A 23772-nucleotide genomic window follows, 5' to 3' on the forward strand; every position below is an offset into this window, starting at 1 on the left:
ATTTTTTATTCGATCCTGTTTTTCGTAAGATATCAAATTTAGACGATAAGACAATTTCGAGTTAACACTTTGTTATGTCGAAATCACATGTTTCGCTCAGGACGCTACGGGAGTATTTTTATTATTCAAAGCATATAATGGGAAAATAATAATAAATTGATGATGTAAGACGACATTCTTCCCCAATGGACCATTTACCTTATTGGTGGTCACGGGTGACCACCGTGGCGCCTTGGTAACAGTTGATAGCGACATATTATAACGAAGCTTTGTTTATTTCAACAAACCATTCGCATTCGTTATTTCGTAGTAAGCAAAACGTGTAGAATACATTGTTAAAACGTGTAGAAGATATTAGGCTGAAATGGTAGAGGTCCGCAAAGAAAATTATGCTTGTGATAAATCAATGGTAGTGGTAGATTGCAACAGAGGAAAATGTGCTGTAGATTTATCAGATCAAATGATAGCATATTCTACCCACATAGAAGAACCCTCAAGTAGTAAATAAAATTATATATTGTTATATACATCAATTTCAAACGCGATGATACTCTATAAACAAGCAACAAAAATAAAAATCAAAGTATCAGATTTTAGAATGGCACTCGCAATGCACCTTACACAGTGCCATTCACCAGAGCCGTTAAATATACTTATTCGACAAAGATTGCGACACGAAATGCAGGAGAAAGAAAGGCAAGTGTACTTGGCATGAAAGTTTTGCAAGAGTACTATAAAGAAAATGTTAAACAGTTAGGATCAAAAATTGCTAAGAATCGGACCGAAAAGGTGACCAGCTATTGTCCAGATTGTATTGATGAGCCACATTTATGTTTAAAGTGTTTTAACACAGTGCACCGTTAGATGCAAGATTTGTTCCCATTTGTTTCTTATTAATATTCTAATAAAAATGTTTAATTGTTCAATGGGGCATTTTTCATTTCGAAGTATCTTCTATTTATCGGTTATATTCAAAATGCCCTAACTGTCAATTTTCATTCAATTTTTACAATTGTAAAAAGTCAACGGTCACCAATGACCACCGTGGCGTCACAGGAGAAACCGTTGCGGGTCATATACGATCCACGTGGCAGTCAAAGTGTTAACGATCGCATAGATCTAGCAAGAAAGCCAGATATTTGAATTTTCCGTGATTCGTGAATTACAACGAGGTAATAATTAGTTCTCGTTGATAACCGACATTTTCGATACGTACAGTTCGTAACTGATTGTCGGTAGCGAAGCCTGTTCACGGGGAGAGATTGTACATCCATCGGTGTACGGAAGTCTAGCGCGAACTCGAGAAAGTTTCTGCGAACGCAGAAGACTACTACGTTGAAGTTATTACCTAGACACCTACTCTAACGCGTTTACGCTGCAGGCAGGTTTACGGAGGTGGATATGGTGCACCGGCTTCTATCGTGCAACCCTAAGCTCGTTACGGAAATTTCCGACGTTGGCGACGTTTGACGGAATTTGAGGTCGTGCAGTTAGTTTGATTCGTTTTCTTGTTTAACTTTACCCTTGTGTCAGCTAGGAGTAGCGTGGCGCGCCAGGTCCACGCGTTGCTAGTTTTATCCTCGCACGCACCGTCACCGCGTCTGTTTCGTGTTTACCTTCGCCGTTTAAAATTAAACTGCAAACGACCGAATCACCAGAACCTTCTGTTGTCTTTTTCAGAAACGACCGGCAATTTTATGAAACTCATGTGTGTTTTGTGATTGCGGGTAGTTCATTTTTATGAAAATCCACCGAATCATTTTTCGGATTAAAAGAGGTGTTTATAGATGCACTTGATCTTTTACAAGTTCGTATTCGAATAATTTTTGTTACCTATCTGCATTATTTGATAAAAAATTTCAGTTAAATTCTCTGTCGAAACTTGGCAAATTTTGTAGATATATTCGCGAATTTGTTCTGTGTTGAATTAAAATTTTTATGTTTCGTTTCTCGTTTTCAAGTTTCCTTCAATTTTTTTTTTTATACATTTATATATATATATATACATATGCATACTCACAGAAACTTTGTCTGTCTGTATTTCTCTCTCTCTCTCTCTCTCCTCTCTCTCTCTCTCTCTCCTCTCTCACCGTTTTGTTCTGCTCGTTTATACATAAAAGATTTTAATTTCTGCATATTTTTTTACAACACATTTTGATATTGTTTCAACAAGTGCCGTAATAAAGTTATATTGTTACAGCGCAGCTTGTTTGATTTCGAGGTTTTCGTGAAAATGTTTTCCCGAAATATTGAAATACTACTACAAACGTAGCGTATGTATTCTTCACGAGTTCGCGTACACGCGTCGTTCAATCTAGAAAAGTGTTGGCAATCCTGTTTGTAATAACGATAAATCGATTGACATTGGCTGCCATGCTCTTTTTGTTTATCGTATCCTGTTGATTAGAATGCCACGAACATCTCGATCGTGCAAATTATTATAAATTACGATATATAAGCGCAGCGAATGGGAAAGTCTGTAACGATAATTCAATTAAATGATCGCGATCAAACAAGAAAATGATCAAATAAATACGTAATTAGGTTCGATATGTTACTTTCTTATATTACTTTCGTCTCGCATGGAACAAAATATACAAACTGTAGAGGCGTTTCTTATTCTTTCTTAATGTCTTGCGTATCTCTCTGTAATCTTTATAATTATTTTTCTCTTCGATATCCCCTATACTAATCTTTTTCGACATTTGACATTTCCAAATCTCGTCTTTAGCGATTCGTGTAGTTTTTACATATTTCTTCAATTTACAAAATATCGAATATCACGTTTATCCGAAAGTTCTTCTCTCCATATGGCAATTTCAAACGAGCCAATTCAATTGCATACATATGTATGTATATCGTTTGAAATTAGAAAGGAACAGCTGTGTAGACGGCACAGACGGAGATGTAAAAACACAGGAACATAAGGAATATCTGTGAAATTATGGAGGTTCGCCTTGAGAGTTGGAGTCCGATTACGACAACGGTCTACGATCTCCGATAGAATGATTAGACGACAGTCGCAGGAGTTAAGCAACCAAGCTCGAGGAACAGAGGGCAGAAAACTGCAAGCACGAACTCGCGGTTAAGAGGAGAAGAGTAGAAGGACGATGGTATACCGTTAGACGTACTTACTTACGGCTGTAGCTCGGTTGTTTCCGGTCTTTTACCGCGGTTGACGGTACGGAGAAAGATAGTCTTCGCGCTTCGCCAGGAATGTCGGCTGTTCGTGTTAAATCATTCGAAGATCGAATAATCGACCTTCCTTTTCCTAGCTTCCCTAAGAAGAATGTTTTCTCGGTTGTTAACGAAGAAACACGTCGAGCTAACTGTTAAATTTGCAACATTACATATGTACATGTAGGTACCTGTCAGATACATCTGGGTGATTGATAGTGGCGAAGTTGGCGGTAAATACGATTCAAGAGACGAACATTTTCGCTGCCGATAGAATCCTATTTGTTTGCTGAAATGAAGTTTATCGAATTATCGGAATCGAATGAATTTTTTAGTTAGTTCCACTTCTCTAGTATTAGTTTAGTAATCTGAAGAATAGTGAATGGAGAGAATGATAAACCGGCCGATCGATAGTCCTTTACTTTGCAGCAGTTTTCTCGAAATCCCGCTGGATGAAACGTTTGTGACTGCGCTTCTGTCGTTTTCAAAGCTACGCACATCGATTATTTCGTTATCGTCTTGTTCGCTTGTTTCTGTTTCGGTTACTCGATTATAATAATTTTGGACACGTCTTTTTGGCTCGTTTCTCAGAATTCCATTCGTGTTGCATGGGAAAAGAACGGGTGGGCGGATGGTTTAATCGTCGCGCGATCGATCCTGTTCACGACAAATCCATTTTAAATCGAGACGAGCATCCTAAAGCAAAGTTTTAAAACAGTTTCAGACTACGACGATCGAACAAACTGTTCCGCCAGTGGGTTAAAAATTACGGAACTCATCGAGAAGGCCGAAACAGCCGCAGCTCGGGAAAGCTGCACTCGTTACCATCGATTTATCGTTGAACGTAAACTTGCCACTGTGAAATATATACGTGGACGGTTCGCAATCAAAACGGACCAAGTCCACCGAGGTGTCAAATTAAAATAAAATAAGACCGCGACAAACACGACGGGCCATCAATCTCTGACCGAGAAAAATATCCAACCGTTTTATGATCGATGACACACATATATAACACCGTCCACTTCCTTAAATTCCGCTTCGGCAAATATCGTTACAGTTTACCGGGAGAAGACTCTGGCGAACCAACCTGCGAACCAGAAAGTTCGATAAACTTTCAACGTACCCTTAAACCTCGCGACGTAGAAGAAACACGGTTTATTATTCGATGCGAGTAGCTTGGCGAGAATCGTGGCAACAGCATCGTCGTTCTCTTTACGAGCTCGCGTTTAATTCGTTTCGATCTAGCACGAGCGTGGAATATTCAAAGGTTAAGAGAGAAAGAAGAGAGGGCGGAAAAAATAAGCACATTGCTAGCGGTCAGAAGCTGTGGTTAAATAATTTCAGCCCGTGGTCCACACTGGCTGGCCGTTTAGAAAAGGAAAGGGAAAGATATGAAAGGATAGAGGATTTCTTTGAAAAAATCATGAATGGATGTAGGCCCCGCGTTTGCGAAGTGTGTACTTTGAACGAGTATCTCGAAGAAGAAACGACGGCCGGGAGCCCTCGATTCTCACAGCGATTCCACAGCGCCGCGCCGGCGTGCCGTGCCATAGCGCGCCGGCTCTCTTACATTTTCTTTTCCCCTGTTTCTCGATCTGTCTTTACGACAGCCTCTTTACCCCCCATTTTCTTCTCTGCCCCTTCTTCATTCTTGTTGTTTCCCTTTCGCTTTTGTTTCTTCCTGTCCCTTCCACAGCTTTCCTCTTTCCTCTTTCTTCCTTCTCGCTTTCCCCAGTCATTGAGGTAGAAGATAGGCTAACATGAACGTACGCCAGCTGCCAGTTGTATCCCTCTCTGTTCGCGTGTCGTGTTGCTCCAACGACTGGTTTTCCCTGGACATTTCTCTCTATCTCTTTCTCCTCTTTGGCCACCCTTTGGCCGCTGCTTCCTCTTTTTTCAATCTTTTCTCTTTTTCCCCTCGGTTTAACGGCTGCACACGGGTCAGATCATGCTGCAACCCGGCTGCAAGGAGCGTCGAGTGCTTTGGACTGAAAAGCGGCTGATTTCTGCACGCTCCTGTGTCTTCTCTTTCTACCTTTCGCTTTGTACAGCGCGCCGTTCTCTCTTATTCGATTGCAAACGTGCGTTTGAACGAAACGCTGGTAGAGCTGGCCGCACGAGTCTCGTCGAAACTAGGTTGACAAGAATTTCATTCTCGGCGATTCCGCAAGTTGTTGCGGCCAAGCCAGCATCTGTACCGTATATAGCGTATATACCGGGCATAAGGACGCGGGGATGGAACATTATCTGGATAATACGATTATAATCAACGAACGTATTGCATGGGGAAACTATTCCAACTCGAGAGTATCGATTTATACCATCTTCGACTTGCGTGTGGTGAATAAATATTTGTAGAGGCTATTACAGACAATGTTTGTAACGATAAACACGCGTTTACGACTTTTTAAGGAGCGACACATCGAAACATTCGAGTATACGTACAGTACGTTAAAAATACAAGAGTTACCCACTTGCAAGAACCTGTTAGTCGCAAGAATAGATTCTAGCGGGTAACGTAAAGGCAGCAGAATTTTCTCGCGTTCGATCAAACTATCGGAAAGGCTCTTATTTTGAAGCGTTCCGTGGACCTAAGTTGTTATTGCTTCAAACTAGGTTCGTACACGGAATTTCTAGTTCTTAGCCGATACAGAGTCGTTTAGTTGTAGAAATTTGGCAAACCTTGTAATCATAACGTCGACCAACGGGGTTAAAATGTATGTATCTACATACGTGACGCCCCACGACCGATAAGGTGCCCTTTCGTTTCTTGGTTCTACCGCACAAACAGATCACGTATATCGTAATGCACCTCCGTAAACTAAGAAGCAGAAAACCACTCTTATCGTTAGCGGAACGTTATGAATATGGATACACGCAGAGTTAGCTTTGGCGAACTAAAATAATCGTATAAATTATACAAGGCAAGTTATACGACGATTTATTTGCGCAGCGATATAAGAAGGATATGTATTGTATAAGAAAAATTTGAATACATGTGACACACGTATCGCGAGGTGTATCGAGGGCTCGCGTTCCTTTTCATTTAGAATTTAGAATTACATAGCGATTACATTTTCCGCCAGCCGAGTTTTCATTAAAGCTCGACGCATCGCGTTAGATACTCGGCATCGGATAAACGGACAGATGGAATCGCAAGGAAACAAATACGCGCGCGCTTCTAAAATATCGTTGGAGATGATAAAACCAAAGGCAGAAAATTCTGTTCTACGCGTAAGATTTTCTTCTATTCTTTGAACGCGATTCCCGTGCTCGTAGGGGTTGCCCTCGTTATCACATGGTTATACCATGTGTGCTCGTTAACAATTCCGTACACGTGCCTTTGTGCAAAGTTGGATCGGTTGATCGTAACCAGCCGGCAATAGTCAAAGCAACTCTGTACCGGCAGAGGAACCGTTAGCCAGGTTTCGTCCAACGAAGAACCAACTGATTAACGCAACGATTGATTGCGAATTCGCTGATAATTGACTAACTCGATAATCACAGCGCGTTTATCAGAGGCGATGTAGCACGTGTGCGCGCATCGATTCGCGTGCCGTGGATGCGGAAGCATAAATAGTAGGTGGAACAGTGGTTCGACCCGGTATCCCATCCAAGGAAGAAGAATATGGCTGGTTCGGCACGCTCGCGTTCCCCAGAACCTTCGATTTGCTTAAGCACCCCAGGGCGATCACGCGCCCTCCCTGCCACATCAGTTTAAATTCAGCTGACGGTCAGGAGAAGGAGGAGGGCGAGGACCAAGGGGTGGGAATCCACGATTACCCAGCGGCTATGTATCTATACGTTAACACACGGGGGCACCAACCACCGCGGGACGTGTGCAAGGTACTAGGGATTCGACCGTATGAATATTCAGGGCTTGCCTTCACGGCGATGAAAATTCGATTGCCCCGCAGCTACGGCGTCTGACGACGATGACGGCCGACGGGGAAGGGGACACGTACCATCACTACCACAGCTTTACACATATATAGCGACAGTGCGAGTACCAGTGCGAGTACCGGTACTGGTTCTGTCGTTGCTCTGTCTCCTGCACCGTCTTCGAGCGTGCTTCCGCCTGTGGAAACTGTGCACCGGCGATCGATGACAATCGTCCACAGGCGTGTGAGGTACTTTGAACCAGCCGGTTCCCACCTACGCCGATGTATAGTATACACACGGTCATAGGCGGCGCTTCCCGATCGAGCATGGAAGACGCCAGTGTATGGCGTCGCGTCGCGTCTGCAGGATAAGCTACCCCAACGGAAATTGCAGCACTGGGAAGTTATGATGCATTTGTTCCGAGAGATCGGCGGGATTGAATTTTCCTTATCGCGGAGTAGGTCATGGGTCGAGGCTGGTTAGATGGGTTCATCGATATGCAAGGAATGCGGCTGACACGTTTGGACAGCGCATTTGCCAGTATGATAGATGCGCGTGTGTTTAACGGTACTTGACGCTCCGTTAGAAAACTTCGATCTCTTTTTATCACCGCGGGACCGATATATAGCTACAATTAGAAATGGAAATTCGAAAAAAGGAAAGCGTGGAAAATAGCGCGCGCGCGCAGTATGTAAGGAAGTTGTTCGATGCACAAATATTATACGTAGATCGCTACACTTATCTATGTATAGGTAACGAAAATTAGACGGCGAGCGAACGCGTTAAGACACGGTGTCCGGCGCCTATGTGCGTAGCTGAGAGAGCAGGGTGCAGGGAGCACCTCCGTGGCACGGACACCTGGCGTATTACACACATTGGTCACGGTGTGTGCACCGCGTACGCTTGTACCTACGTACGAATCACATATCTATAGTTTACCACATCTACCTATATCCATTTATTGCATCGCACGCCGGTTGCAATCTTCTCGTCATTCGTTTATCGGATTGCGAGCTCGTGCTGAGGAACGAGAAATATCGATTCGTCGTCGCTGTCGCGATAAAATGAATTTTGTAGCGTGACGCGAGGTAAACGAGAGAGAGAGTGAGAGAGAGAGAGAGAGAGAGAGAGAGAGAGAGAGAGAGAGAGAGAGTGGACGCGTGTGCGCGAGATGAAACGGACAAAAGCAAGGGGGTTAGGAATTCGGAGGAAGAGGCCAAGGGAAAAACGAAAGAAGGAAAACTCTGCGATTTCGATAGGTTTCTTTCGTAGCGAAGGAAAACGTACGGGTTGAATAGAACAGTGGCAGAAAGGTTCGTAGGAACGTAGAAATTGAACTTGTTCCGTAGACGTGTTCCTTCCTTGGTTTTATCGCGTTATCGTTCCATCGAAGGGGCGAACGAACGATCCTGTCGCGTTGCTTCCGAGGAATCGACGGGGCATCGACTCGTGGAATACGATTACGTCCTTGTGTACGTCCTACTCTGGACGCGGTTCTCACATTAGGACACATTGTACGACGATGTTACGAGATGATCCACTTTGCATTGTTTTAGCAAATTACAGCTCGTGACGGCTGCATCGAGGATCGATGCGTTGCAAAGTTACAAACGTGTTTTAAATCCCAACTAATCGGTCGTCCATCTAAAGTACGCCTACTTAATGCGCTCATTGTTAAAGATATCGCGAATTTTAAAACCACACGCTGCCGCCTTTCTGCCTTCCTCTTATCTAACGTCACTTCCAATTCGAACAACGGTAAATGAATGTACCTAGATGGTAATAATTTTTCTCGATACCGTAACTGGTAGAGCGGCTTTCCAACAAAAGTAAGCCTTTGAAATTCTTCTTGCGGTTTTCCTTCCGCGGATAGACGATCGCGTATAACTCGCCGTTATCTTTCCTCGACAGGAAAAAAACTTGCGAATACCGATTTCCGAAAAGTTACCCCTTCTCAGGTATTTTTTTCTTTTTCTCCTTTTTTTTTCTTTGGCAGGGAAGCGGCGGAAGTTTGTCGTTGCGCGCTATAACTTTTCGATGATACTTATCCTCCAGACTCGAGAAATGCCGCGGAAGACCTCGCGTCGACGAAGAATACCTGTACGTGGGTGAATTGGTTAACTAACGGAAATTACGTGAAGCGCACTAACGCGGTCGTGTTCGCTACGGTACATTCGAGAAACTGGACGCTAAAGCACGGCGAGACAACGTTCCTCGATCTACCTCCTTTTCACGTCGTTTTTCTTCTATCGTTTTTCTCCTGCGTTGACGCTTGGCGCACGCGTGTCCGTCTCGACTCGCGCGGTTTTCGTCTCCTACCGTTAACGCCCACCGTGTATTAATGGTGAGAATTATCCGCGAGAACGCAAACGTAATCGTACGGCCGAATGTTCACTTTTGTATACAGCATCGGAATTCTTCCCCAAGGAAATTACCGGTAGTCGACGAGAGTGGACCTCTTGCCATATACGGTTAACTATACGCGACTGCGAGCTGATTACACGCTCGATTCTCGTTGCTTGTTATTACGGCTTATTATTACGGCTCGCCACCGTTTTCAATGCTACGTTTTTACGCGACAACATCTAGTAAGCTTAATCGTTCTGTACCTATTTTCCTATCGGGCAAAGAAAGTTCGAAGTGGACACTGCAGCGGCGATCTCATACGGGCGATGATTACCTAAGAGAAGTTGAAATTGCCGCGAATAGCTATCGAGGATTCTGGTGTAGCGGAAGATTGGAATTCTTATTATCATGGTATTTTTACAACATCTTACATTAAAGTTACACCGCGCGAATATTTGCCGAACGAATCGATCAAATATTTGCATTTCGAAATCAGGTTCAACGTATTTTCCAATGTAAATTTGGACACTTTGAGGCAGTGCGAGTTTCTCGTATGGATCAGATATGATTTCCATAATTAAACATGTGACTCTGGTTGTCTCGGAGAAACACGGGAAGCAAAGAAATCGGTTGAATCAACTCGATGAAGATCTATGGTCGTGTCGCGGTACGAATTTACGCGATTTATTTCATCCACGCATTATGTTACGTGGTGTTTTCGTGGATGATATGACACTCGCGAGCCGCAGCAGGATTGTCGATACGCGCGAAAAAAGAACTTCGTCGTATATCGCTGATACAAATGGAATAAAAAGAATCTATTGCTGGTTCTGTCGCAATGCGATCTTTTAAGGTTCGAATTGCGACGCGACAACTCGCGTCTCGGAATAGAAAAACGAGAAGCGGTTGTAAAACAGCCTGTGAACACGTCACAAGTATTTGAATAGCGTAACGATTCTGACTGGCGATGAGATGGTCGAAAATGTCGTTTGCAGGTGCTAAAGTTATAGTCGAGCAGCCACGGTAACGGTTATCTTTGGACGACCTGCGAGACCTATACTCGTAAAAAGCTGTTATAGCAGAGGGTATAAAATTATAGAGCGAACTAAGTAGCTGTGTTAACTTCTACACACGTTTCGCACTTTGTCTTGAAAATTAGAAAAATCGGCCAGTTCGTTATTATACTCGTTGAGCTTTAATAAAGACGTGAATTACCTTATTGCTGGCTGTTATCCTTGCGAGCATCACCGGTTAACACCGTAAAGTAGTTCGATGCTGTTCTCTGGACATACACGTTGGACATTTTTTAATCCGAAGATTAATTATTGCTTTTTTTTTACGCCTCTCTTAATATTCTCTTTCATCAAAGCACATATCCGATCTAGCTTTTTAACGTCTCGCGCGTATAATATATTTACTCTGTTTAGGTAATTTGGTAACGTTGCTTAAACGTGCTTAGGTAACGTTGGAACGTTTCGTTTAAAAATAAGCGACAAGTTGTTCGAGGTATTCGCTTGAAACCTAGAAGGATGTAAGTTATTCGAACGATAAAGTTTTGAAAATATTGTCTTGGAAAGGGATCCGAACGGACTACTAATGGTGGTTTGGGCTACCGATTCTCGGTATCTACTATGCTGTCAGAGGCAGACTATTTCACTCGTAAGAATGATACACGTTGGAACGTCGGTGAATGCCGGGCGATTAATTATTTATAAGCAATTGAGATTCAGACGGGCTGTTCCCTAAGGGCTGATATCGAACATAACAACCGGCATAGGTATTTGAACGAGCGTAGACAACGCAGTGATTCAAGGAGGCATTAAATTTCCACGTTTCCTGCGATCCGACGAAGTGGAGTTGCGACGTTGGACGACGCGAGACGACGTATTCTCTCTATGCAACGACAGTTGCGAAGAAATTTGCAAGGGGAATCGCGGTTTTGGTTACACTCTTTTACATAGTTTGGCAGTCTCGATCACAGGCATTCGTAACGAGAGTAATTTGCACAAGGACGACGGTAAGAGGGTTGGGATCTGAATATTCGCTGTGATTTGGACCATTTCACCTGGTCGTTTCCACGAGAGGTCACCTGGGGCAGGAAGACCACGTTCTCTGCAGTTTCCGTGTGCTTCTGAATATTCATTCGCGAGAGTTGGCTGGCCCGTTTAAATAGCCCGCCACGTTCTCCAGCTCTGTCTCTTTCCGCTATCACGCGCGGCTCCATCTCTCGATTTCGATCTCTCTCCCTCCCATCCCTTCTTTTCCGCCGTTTTATTTCCCTGCTTTCACGTTCGCCATCGTAGTTTCTGCCCGGCCACTTAGTCTTCCACTTCTCTCGCCCCGATAATCCGTTGGTATCGTGCATCGGCGACTTTGTAACACGACGATTTCGCGGCGGGTCGTTACGCTGATAAGTAGCTACACGGAGAAATGGCGCATAACCGTTTTATCTGTGTGTACCCTTTCACCTGTACGATATCGTATATCTTCGATCATACACAACGCCATCAAGATACTATACGTACTTACACAGCTGTATTTGTATACCGCGAGGAAATGGGCTGCGACTCGATAATTCGGGTATCGGCGATACGCTTCGCGTATCCGAATTACAGATATCCCTGGAATCTGCATACGCGGTATATCTAATCGTCGGGGGTCACTGACTCGCTTTGTAGCTTCGTCACGTTGTCACTCGGATTATTTACCGTTTGGGTGTTTGCCGAGCCGTAAACACTCGCCCACGAATCTTAGCCTTTTCCATGCCGACATGCAATACACTCGGATGATTAAAAACGTTCGATGTCCGACAGACGCCGGGTACAATTCTTGCCCCATTCTTATCGCGGTATCGTAAGATAGAGAAAGATAGCAGTTATGATGAACCTTTGAATAATTAAGACTTCAGTTCTATTAGCGTATAATTCCAAAAGAACAAATTATTCGCGCGATTGTAATTTCCTTGGACATTTTTTCGATATCGATTCTTTCGTCCATCATAAATAAACTTTCGAGACTCGTAGATAGTAATATTTGTTAAAGTTTAATAACAAACGTCACTGGGATAATCAAGGTAAAAGCAACGATTAGATTTAATGATTAGCAAATTTAGATTTCTTCGAGTTAGAATTATCGACATCGAAAGATCTCAGCTGTTATTGGCAACCCTTCTGACCTGGTTTTCGCGCTTTCGATCAAACGTCGTGAAATTTGCACAAAAAATTTGACAAACGACCGTTAAATATTCTCGTCTATCAATTTCGTTGGAGAAAGTTCAAATCGAAATATCGATTTCCGTGGATGTTGGATCTTTACCTTCGATCGATATCGGCCAACTGATGAAACATTCGATAGAACGTAAAAGAAAAACGAAGAACAGAAAAATAGAATTTGGTGTGTACATACCATGTTGGCAGTAGAATTTGGCACACAGTTAGTTTGATCGGTGCGTTACACGTTTGTCGGGCCTGGTTCTATCCATCAGCCGAGTATATTCTGTTTAATTTGTTATACAGTCAGATGGCATCGGGTTACTTGGATCGCTACTTAACTTGTCTCGCCCAACTTCTTACTCAACTTTGGTTTCGTGATGTACTCTGCGAGACACGCGAGAACATTTATTTCCGAAAAATTATTTACACTCGACTAGCTTGCCAAGAAGCGTCACACACAGTCGACTAAGGTTCCGGAAACTCCACCTACTTTAGCCAAGATCGACGTTACTTATTAATCACAGCCTGGTTTGAGCTTCAAAGACCGTTGGTAGACTCATTCATCGGCCTCGTCGCGCGGATATCTTGTGTACTTCTTTTTGGCGCCTTTCATCTACTAGACTTATCACTCCTACCTTAGCTCCCTCGGTAGCTTTTCTACTTTTACAGCGGCTTCCGCACGCTACCCCATCCCCTGACCCTTTCTCTCTCTCTCTCTCTCTCTCTATCCTGCTCTTTCCTGGCTTCATCGAAACTTGTCGCTGCGAGCGCAATCTTTTTCTCGAAACTTGTCGCAATCGAAGGTAACAAATTCCATTCCTAAACGACCGTATACGGTGAAGGTATTGCGCACAGCGAGCCAGAGAGTCGACGATTACACTATAGATACGACGGTCGGCTAACGCGACTCGTTGACAAATTCGTAACAACCCGCTGTGAAAGCCTATTTATCGGGATTACGTTTGTAGAAACTACTGTGCACTCGTGATTACGTTTTCTCTGCTTTCGATCGATCGTCGCGGTGCGTTACGCCAACCTCGTCTACCTGCCTTTCCCTAAATTTGTTTCAGCGAACGTTTTAATCCTTTTAATTCGTTTTGTATACCTTGAGAAATCAGAGAAGGATAAAGTACACGTAGAACGGGTCATTAGAATCTCTTGATAACCTTCAACGCTTACATCAATTTCTCCCAAATTTGTTCTCACAATTCGAGGCTTTTACGCGTAAACTGCATCGCTGTCGGTGGAACAAAAAATGCGAACATCTAAGTACCGTTTATTAGTTATTACACGATCGGATGAGCGAAGCTACAATATTTCGTTTGAAAGATTTCTTCGGAAGAATCAACTGGACGAACGTTAATTTCTTCGGTGACCCGTTTCGAAAATTAATGTTTTTGCTGTTTGTAAAGGAGACGTAAATCGTATACCAGCGAGCGATATTTGTTTCTTCTACGCGATGCCAACGAGAAGCTGTTGCAATTGTTTGTTAACACTTTGACTGCCACGTCGAAATTACATGTTTCGCTCAGGACGCCACGGGAGTATTTTTATTATTCAAAGCATATAATGGGAAAATAATAATAAATTGATGATGTAAGACAACATTCTTCCCCAATGGACCGTTTATCTTATTGGTGGTCACGGGTGACCACCGTGGTGCCTTGGTAACAGTTGATAACGACGTATTATAAGGAGGCTTCGTTTATTTCAACAAACTATTCGCATTCGTTATTTCGTCGTAAGCAAAACGTGTAGAATATATTGTTGAAACGTGTAGAAGATATTAGGCTGAAATGGTAGAGGTCTGCAAAGAAAATTATGTTTGTGATAAACCAATGGTAGTGGTAGATTACAACAGAGGAAAATGTGCTGTAGATTTATCAGATCAAATGATAGCATATTCTACTCACATAGAAGATCCCTCAACTAGTAAATAAAATTAGCTTCAGAGTTATTGTTAAATACATCAATTTCAAACGCGATGATACTCTATAAACAAGCAACAAAAATAAAAATCAAGATATCAGATTTTAGAATGGCACTCGCAGTGCACCTTACACAGTGCCATTCACCAGAGCCGTTAAATATACTTATTCGACAAAGATTGCGACACGAAATGCAGAAGAAAGAAGGTCAAGCGCACGTGGCACGAAAATTTTGCAGAGTACCGTAAAAAAAATAAACAGTTAGGATCAAAAATTGCTAAGAATCGGACCAAAAAGGTGACCACCTATTGTCCAGATTGTATTGACGAGCCACATTTATATTTAAAGTGTTTTAACACAGTGCACCGTTAGATGCAAGATTTGTTATCATTCTTTTTTTTATTGATGCTCTAATAATAATATGACACTCGCGATATTCATGTTTGGGCCAAAATCTTCATCGTGAGTCTGACTCGCTAAAGTACGGGAACGAGTTAAGAGAGAAGGAGAGTCCTGATGAAACTTCGAGGTTTCGCCAGTTACATGGAAAGCCTCGATTATAACGTGTATTGCTTTCGATCAGAGACCGTTTACCATTGGTATTTTGGCTGCGAGTTTGTCGCGAGTAAGAAAAAGATTGAAGCCACGACATCTAACAAACTGCAGAATCTCCCGCCAAGATCGCGACGTAACTCATTTTAACATACCGTATATCCTGGTAAGAGCCGATAAAAAGGTGCAAAAAGTTGGTGCTCGGCGAGAGAAAAGTTGGCAGCGTTTATCGACAGGTAATGCTTATGGATATTGATATGCAGTGAAAAATCGGGCGTAACGTAGTATATGTCTGTGAATTCATGGACCGCGAACAGCGCAGCAGTGCAATAGTATTGTTCGCTGGACTAGGTAAAAGTGAGAACATAGATGGATCGCGTCGCTGGGTGACGATCGCACCTTACCGATTTAGTGATCAGATAGATATCGCGATACTAAGACAGGATATCGAACAGGACGCCATACGACGATATAAACGCGTCGCTAGAAATAGAAAAGTTTCGAAAAGACCGTATTGTGATAGTGCAGAAACAAGGAAGAGGAGAAAGGGCGCGATTAAAAGGATACACGCGCTTTCGTAAGTACGTAGAAGCGGAATCGTTGTTTGAAAGTGTCGTCGCTACGAGAGAAACAAACAAACAAACGATCACGAAAACCATCGAGAAATCGCGAGCAAGATGCGATTTTGCTTCGATCGTCGGTTCGTTGAACCGCGAGAAGAAAAAAAGGAAAAAATAATAACTCATCTCGAGAGATTACAGAAACAACCTAGTGAAAGTGAAAATCCTAGGTTTAAAAGTAGTTTGGGATTGACCTAGTCGTTCTAAACATCGTTCCAAAATATTATTTCGATGTCGTACTTAATTTAGGACATAATTTGTGAAAACTGTACCCATGTAAGACAATGGACATTTCTCTGTATTTTAACAACAATAATATACAGCATAGTTGATGGAGGTGATTGTCGTTGCCCGTGAATTTTCCCTGGCTCGTTTCGTCTCTTTCGCTTGGTCGTTGTTTCCCGCCGAAGCGTTTCGTCAAGCCTCTATTTCCTCTGTAATCTCGCTCTCGATTTTCTCTCGTTTTCCCATGGTCGTTTTCTCGTTGCGTTTCTTGGCCTGTTTTTGGCCCGAAAGCGTATAAACACTATAAATTGATGGTAGATAAGGTTAATGTACCGAAAGAGCCGATCATGTCGTTAAAATCACGTTTCGTTCGAACGCCATTTGGAAACACGTTGTGGGATTGCGCCTGTAGCAGCGTTTTCATTGTTATCGCGATTCTATGGCCCTTTATACAAGGATTCGCCTGTTATTGTTCTTTTTCCTCTTTACGGAATAGCTGCGTTTAAACGGCATGAATAAAAGGTGTCTTTTGTTTTCTTTTTTCGTTTTACGCTTTCCCTACGTTTAGCCGATTTATATGAAGAACAGAATTTGCCCTATATTTTCACGGTTCAACGGCCTGATATTTTTTTACAGACTTGTATCGAAATTCGATGAACGCTATCACTCGGCTAACGTAACCAGTCAAAGTTAACCTTCTCCGGTGACTCTACGTGATTTCTTCCACCCGTGTGATGCACGTGGCCGTAAGTGAATTTGAAAGGAAATGATCGAACCGAGAGAAAAAAAGAAAGGAAACGCAAGAAGAAAGAGACGCACGAGTCACCGTGCCTTAATTTTCTTCCGATTCTAGCGATTCACGTTCCGCATCTTCGATTATGTACTTTGCTCCGACCGCGCTCGTTCATCGTGTACGCGTTTGCCTACACATAGAGAAATCTGCCCTCTTTACTTTAAGGCTTTGGAATCCGTTGAACACTGGATTTTTCCAACGTGACACCGATTCGACACTGATGAGGAAAATTAAATCGGATTCTTTCCTATCTCGCTTAGGGTTTCCGATCGGATCGCGACGATCGTATCGATGCCGATGGCTCGTGATTCGTGACTCGGCCGACGTAAGAGAAGAGAAAGTCGGGGCAGCGTGGCGCTACCATAATCACGCGGGGAAACGAAGCCGACGCTGGTTGGTGGTGTCCACGATGCTGGAGGGAAGTAAGTCTTGATCCACGGCTCGTCTCGTGTCTCTCGAATCTGGAAAGTAGGCCGAGCCACGCCTAACGGTGACCCGCTCTTTCAGATGCGTATAGCGCACCTTTGTCCGCTACATTTTGTTCGCGTTGCGCTGCACTTTTCCCTCCTGTTCGACCGGTCCTCCGCCACCGTTTTGCGAAATCTATGGTCGCGCGGACGAGAAGTCGCGCATCGTTGACGAACGATTCCTATCGAAAACGATCGTCCTTGTTTCAGACACGCACCCGCCCGACGAGTTAAATTCGATATCAGATTTTACATTGTACGATTCTTGATTCGCATGGACAAATCTCGTTATACCGATAGCATTTGTCACGAGAGAGTTGTAAAAGAAAGAATATAGAACCGCGACAAGTGTGATCGATGTGGAATCCTTGAGCGGAAATTTTGAATAGTAAGCGCGAATTCAGATACGACAAATGAGTGGTAGGGCTGATTTTGCATAGTCGAAGAATGGAAACGAGATTAAGCCGTACATTTTACTCGCGATATACGAAATGGCTGGTATAATGGTTGGCGGCGCGTTGTTAGATACGCGGCACGATTGAACGAAAACCTTGTAGGTATAAGTACCTACATACGTATGCATAGGTGTACATCCGATTTGCCACCTAATCGCGAATGTATTCGAAGTCGTAGCAGAGCAGCACTGGCTGCTGCGAAAGCTGGGGGACAAATAGAAGCTTGAGCTGGCGACCTCTCTGCATAATGCATACCATCGTCGCCTTCTTCATCGTCGTTGCCGAGCTCGTTCGAGTCGGCAGCGGTCTTCTACCGTTCCTTCGTTAGCCTTTTAGCTTGCCTGCTGCCTTCCTTCTCCTCTCCATTCTCCTTCCTTCCCCTTCCTTTCCCTTCCTTTCCCTTCCTTTCTATTCCTTTCCCTGCCTTTCTCTTCCTTCCTCGATTGCACCGTCTCGGTTGCTATCGTTGGCTCAGCTGTGTAAGAAGTCGCGCGTATAACTTGTTCACGAAAAAGAACAATGATATGTACCGGTGTTTCTTTTTATAACATTGTTTCATCCACCGCAGCCAGCCTTTGTTAAGAACTGGCATTTTTAACGCGATCGCAAAACTTGTTTTTACGACGGTGACAAACAAGATGTCATTCAAATATCGCGAAAGAATGAAAATTCTTTGTAACTTTTGCACCATTTCCTACCTTGACGAATACCCGTTTCTTACCTCTTCTTTTACTAAATCGCAGAGAATTAACACCAGAACTACCGATAGTTAACACGAAGCTATTTCTACCAAAACCAGTGAAAATGACTGGTCTTTAAAAAATACGTAACGATAGAATATTCTTATATTTATTGATTTATTACTTTCTTACGGAAGCAATTCCATGTTATGTAGTATATTTTTGGTATTATTAATCCATCTGGGACCATGATCCCTAAACGAGGGTCGACATATTTACAAAATAGTAGAACCAGTCGTTTTGATTGGTGTGATATTTCTAGTGTTATCATCTAGCGATCTAGCGATCGATCCGGAATTTTCCTGATAACTGGTATCATCATATCGAATGATACGCAGTAAAAATTTGAAAAACGTGTGGCAAATTGTACAAAACGATGAAACTGATTAATTGGGGTTCGATAAACAGATTGTTGGACCCTTTTACACTTTGACAAGTACCAGTCATTTTCACTGGTATTGGTATAAGTAGCCTTGATACAAAATTATTTTCAGTTTGAATACATAAAAAACAAAATAAAATTCATTATATTATATTCTTTTAGTTATTGTTGCGAAACTCGTTACATCATTGCGAAAAAAATATAACACGAAGTAGGAATTTGAAAATAAATTTGTAAGATCAGTCGATTCGACTGGCGTGGTAGTTCTAGCGTTAAAACGCACGCGTTAGTATCACGGTCTGATGTCTTTGCTATTGCTATCTTCGTTAACGTTGTTATTGGTTCGTCCTTAGGGATTTCCATATCTCAAATTCAAATTTGTTTCGTCGGGCTTGTTCCTTTTTCAAACGCGAATGGTTTGTTTGTATTTTTTCAGGAATGACGATCGGAGCGGCGATGACGAGGATTGAAAGTTACCGTTGACTCATAGGATACCCTGCAGGGCCACTCGCTACCAAAATGAGCACATCCCTGCGAATTTTGGCACTGATCAGCTTAGTTGCGCAGAACGTGGCTTGGCCGCAAGATCCTGTTCCTAGGCTGCATGTCAAACATCGTGAGTAACTTTGCCTGCATAAGCGTGTAACAAAAGTCGTGTTATTTTATATAAAAAGCGATTGTTCGTCTTATACAGGCGTTTAAGCGCTTTGAAAAAAAGGATGGAACAACGGCTATTTAGCCAGACACATTTTTACCGTATAACGTCGTTTAACGTGTAATGTATTGCTAAATTCGGTTCGTCGTTCGCCTTTGCGTGCGAAAATTTAATGAAACGAAGCCACACACTCACCACGCTATTTTATACCTGTATCGAATTATTAAATTGATCCCGCCCGACATTTTAGGATATATGTATGGATATGAAATTAAAATTAAATCAAAGAGCTATAGCCAAATGGATCTTCCATGCATTTTACGCAAACGCGCGTCGCGCATTCATTGAACGTCATTAACTGCGATGCTGGAAATAATCGCGCGTCGCAATTTACTCTCTGTAGAAACGATCGTCTGTAACCATTCGCTTTCTTTTTCTGCTTTTCCTTTCTTCTTCTTCTTCTTCTTCTTCCGTACCCTTTTCTTTGGCCGAGTTTCTTATCATTTGTCGATCGAGTAAATGCAGTTCAACTAAAAGATGTTCTTTCGGTTGGATCCGAAAACGCCGTTTCACGCCACGGAAACGCAGAGAAATTAATTCCGTGGATTAACGGCCGCGTTCCGTTATCCCAAGAGATTCCCGTTGAATTCGTTCCACTTAATTACTATAACGCGCGACAGATTATCTGGAACAATAAGGCACGTTTCACGGCGAATTCGATGGAAAAGCTTGCTTCGACTCGTCCTCCTCGTTCTCTTTTGTTCCTGGTTCGCGGCCGTCTTTCATCCGCCGAAATCTAATCTTTGTCGCGTAAGAACTACGGAAGAAACTAACAGCGGCATTACGATGACCGATGAATCGATGGCAATGAAATTGACTCGTTCTCTTTTCCGTTGGTTCGCCCTCCTTCAAAAGTTAATTTATCCCTCGTTTTTGTCCACGTTCCAGTCGTTGCCTCTCGACACGGTTGTGTGCACGCGCTAGCTTACCGAGAACAATAATGACCATACCGCGACAATTCGCCGATAAGAAAAAGTTACTTCTCTCGCATCTTGTCCGATTCCGGCGCTTCTTTCACGCGGATCTTTTCACACGGGAAATTTCATTTCCTTCGCACGAGATAAAGACATCGGTGACAGCGAGCATCAGCTCGCTAGAAATCACACGTTTACCGATCGGTAGGTGACGCGTCGAAGGTTATCGCCATGTGAATCAAGAATCCTTTACCTGGAAGAACATCATCGAAAGAGAACGAGGGTCAGAGGAAGGGCGAAGCAGAACGCTGGCAAAGGGACTAGGCGGGGTAAAAGGAAAGGAATTGTATACACAACATGTAGAGATACGTCGCGCTTTGTCGCCGTCATCGTCATCGTCGTCGGCTGTTGTTGTTGGCCGTGTTCCGTCGCAGTCGATTCAAAGGCATTTCCGCGCGACATGAGCATGCTTTCGCCGCACCTGTGGATTTGGCGGTCTCGCACCACGCCACGCCACGCTACGCCACGCCGTTTCGTTCAGTTGTGCAACTGCCGGTATTAAACGCAACACGCCGATAACGCTTCATCCGGCTAGAGACCAGGATAAACGCCGAGCGGATGTCGATGGAAAAGGATAAGAAAGTATCGGGGAAGCGTGGGAAAAAATCAAAATACATTAGACGCTGTCGGATGTTTGAACATGTTTGTCATTGCTGGCAAGTACAAAGCGGCGGTGAAAAGTTAATAGTTAAACGATATTTCCATCTGGCCTCTGTGTATTTATTTCACGGTAGTTTACGTTCTGTAGTTGGTAGAACTAGTTCGTTTCTATAGTTGGTGGAAGAGGTAGTATTATACAGTTGGTTGGAGCAGCTAGAAGATTACGTTACAGAGAAGTAACCAGCTGCGAGACAAATACCTCTCGTTTGTGTGCTTAATCCACACGTTCCAAACGAATAATCCAATTCGTTTAATCGCTGTATTTTCATGCTTTTAGACGATTGACTAGCGCTCTGGCTAAAACTCTAATTGCTTTGAACGGTTAATTTAAATAGAGGAAGGAGAAGCGATTGGAAAGATCTGCGTAGGATTGCTAGCAAATGCAAAGCAAATTAACGAATGCCGAAACACACAACTAGAAAGTAATCTATCTCGAAATAATATCCTTTCTCGTAGAAACTGCAACAGACGTAACTAAATTTATTTTCCGAAATAAATTTATCTTATTTATTTTTACCGCGCACAGCGATATATAACAGCGCAGAAACGTTGGAAATGCAATAATTGGCATATCAGGTGATCCGATGAAAGCAGAGACGTTACACGTGCGACACGAGCGATCGGTTAATAGAAGGAGACAAGTAAATTGAAAACGAAAATTCAAGTCGAAGACAATGAAGTGGAAAGAGGCAGAAACGTAAAGGGATAGAACAATAGTGGGACAGGTGGGGAAGGGAGGGCAGGTGGTCGGCGAGTTTAACGACCCTGCGAAATCCGCGGGTGAATCTGCCTCGAAAGCTTCGAGTCGAAGCTTTTGACACGGATCAAATATTGGCGTGTGTCGTGTCGATCGACGCGGCCACCGCGTTGGTCCGCTTTGGTAAATCCTATTGAGTATTCAATTACGTCGGGAACGACCGGGATACATACGTAGTTGGCTGACTCTAGCTCGGTTCGGATGAAATTGGACGGCCGTGCCGCGTACAAATCTACGGCATGCGATCGTGTGCTTCGTGCTTTCGGATGCATTGCTCCAATTGTGTATATGTATATTATGAAAATATACTCACGGATAATCGGACTATAGTTATCTAGGGCAGATCGAATTTTAGCAGTTTCTTATCCCTTTATTTAAGAGTTTCTTTTTGGATGGAGCGTAGAGTTTAGAGGAAACCGAGAATGGCTGGATGAAAGTCAAGTAGCACTGGCTTTTCGTCGCAACGTCGATCCGATGTTTTTTCAAATGTTGGACGAGTTTCAAGTAAACAGCTTTTTTAAAAGTACTTTTGAAGAGTTGTGGTTGCGAGACTAACTTTTTACGATACCTGACTTTGTCGCTTTTAACAGTTGCCACGCACACCTTGCTCTCGTAGATTTCTCCAATATTTCCAGGCAAATAGTTGCATGTAGCAGCAATTTACATTGAGCCTGTGAGTATTACATCCAACGAACAGTCGTAAATATTAGCTACGTTATACACAAGTTACGCAGAACCATCTAATTTTCTTTCGCTCTAACGACAGTTCCGTAGATATTTCTATAATTCAATGAAAAGCATCTCTTCGCAGACTGCGAGGAAAGAAATAGCGGGGCTAAAAAACGCTGATTTTTCGCTGAGTCAAGTTACACGATGCTAATTACCGATGATATCGCAACGAGAATTGCTTTACATCTGAAGCTAGTGTTGAAAATTGTGGATCTTAATCGTCGAAATAGAAGTAAAGGAACACTAAGATTACGCTTAGAATTTACATTAAAATAGTTTTAGATTTAAACGATTTGCAGGATCTTCGTCGATATACATTTGTACGTGTCTCAATACTCTCCTTGTCTCATCTTCTACACCACACTGCTAACGGAACAGTTACATTCATCTGTATTTTAAGATACTCTGCACACACATACTTCCGTACACTCATATTCACATACGCGTGCCACTACTTTGTGGCTAATCTAGTTTAGCACACAAAATTATACATATCTCAATAGGTAGAAATAAGGTATCCGCGAAAAGAGGAGGCAAATTGGTCGCAGGAACGTGTACTGGCCGCGAAGGTGAAAACGTGGCATTCGATTTATCGGCGTATTCTCGTTTCATCGGAAAACGGGAACAAGCGAAACGCGGTACGGTGGTGCAAGATTGGGCAAACCGAAGACGCTGCGAGTGAACAACCGTGAGGGAATAGAATATATTGTCACGCTTGGTACACGTACATACAGGTAGCGTTCATTGCAGCGGGAATCGGGTGCAATAATATGACGGTATGTAGGTTAGCCATTGCATCGCAACTAAGGAAGCCATACACTCGAGTGGCTTTTGCCAAGAGTAAGCTCGTTAGGACTCGGAAGAAGTTTGTTAAGCTGCGAGAACGCGCGTAGTCGTCAATGGTCGTCCGAATATGCGGCTGTTGCAGACTTATACAGTCATCTCTGTGTCTATATCGCTATAACCATTTCCGATCATGATCATGAAAGCATCTTAACTAGCTTCCATTGACGCGCAAAGTTACACAGCACCGGTACATTTTGTATCTGATCGAAACGATCGTTCGAACAGCACCGGTACATTTTGTACGCTTTTCGAGACTCTTTGGTGTAAGATTTTTGTTCGCGTAGAACGAAATTGTATTTAATACTTAGC

At 43.0% G+C, this 23772-nt stretch overlaps 1 protein-coding gene across 2 annotated transcripts in view; it reads left to right on the forward strand.

Moving 5' to 3' along the window:
• Positions 1-23772, forward strand: part of LOC100647567 (semaphorin-1A) — a 374093-nt gene that overhangs the window by 14449 nt on the left and 335872 nt on the right. For both annotated transcript variants that reach the window (XM_012316166.3, XM_012316186.3), the window contains exon 2: positions 19219-19398. In XM_012316166.3, coding sequence (XP_012171556.1) covers positions 19302-19398 — 97 coding nt within the window. In that variant the 5' untranslated portion in view covers positions 19219-19301. The remainder of the gene's footprint in view (positions 1-19218; positions 19399-23772) is intronic.

Source organism: Bombus terrestris, chromosome 2 (assembly GCF_910591885.1).
Source record: "Bombus terrestris chromosome 2, iyBomTerr1.2, whole genome shotgun sequence".
NCBI classification, from domain to species: domain Eukaryota; kingdom Metazoa; phylum Arthropoda; class Insecta; order Hymenoptera; family Apidae; genus Bombus; species Bombus terrestris.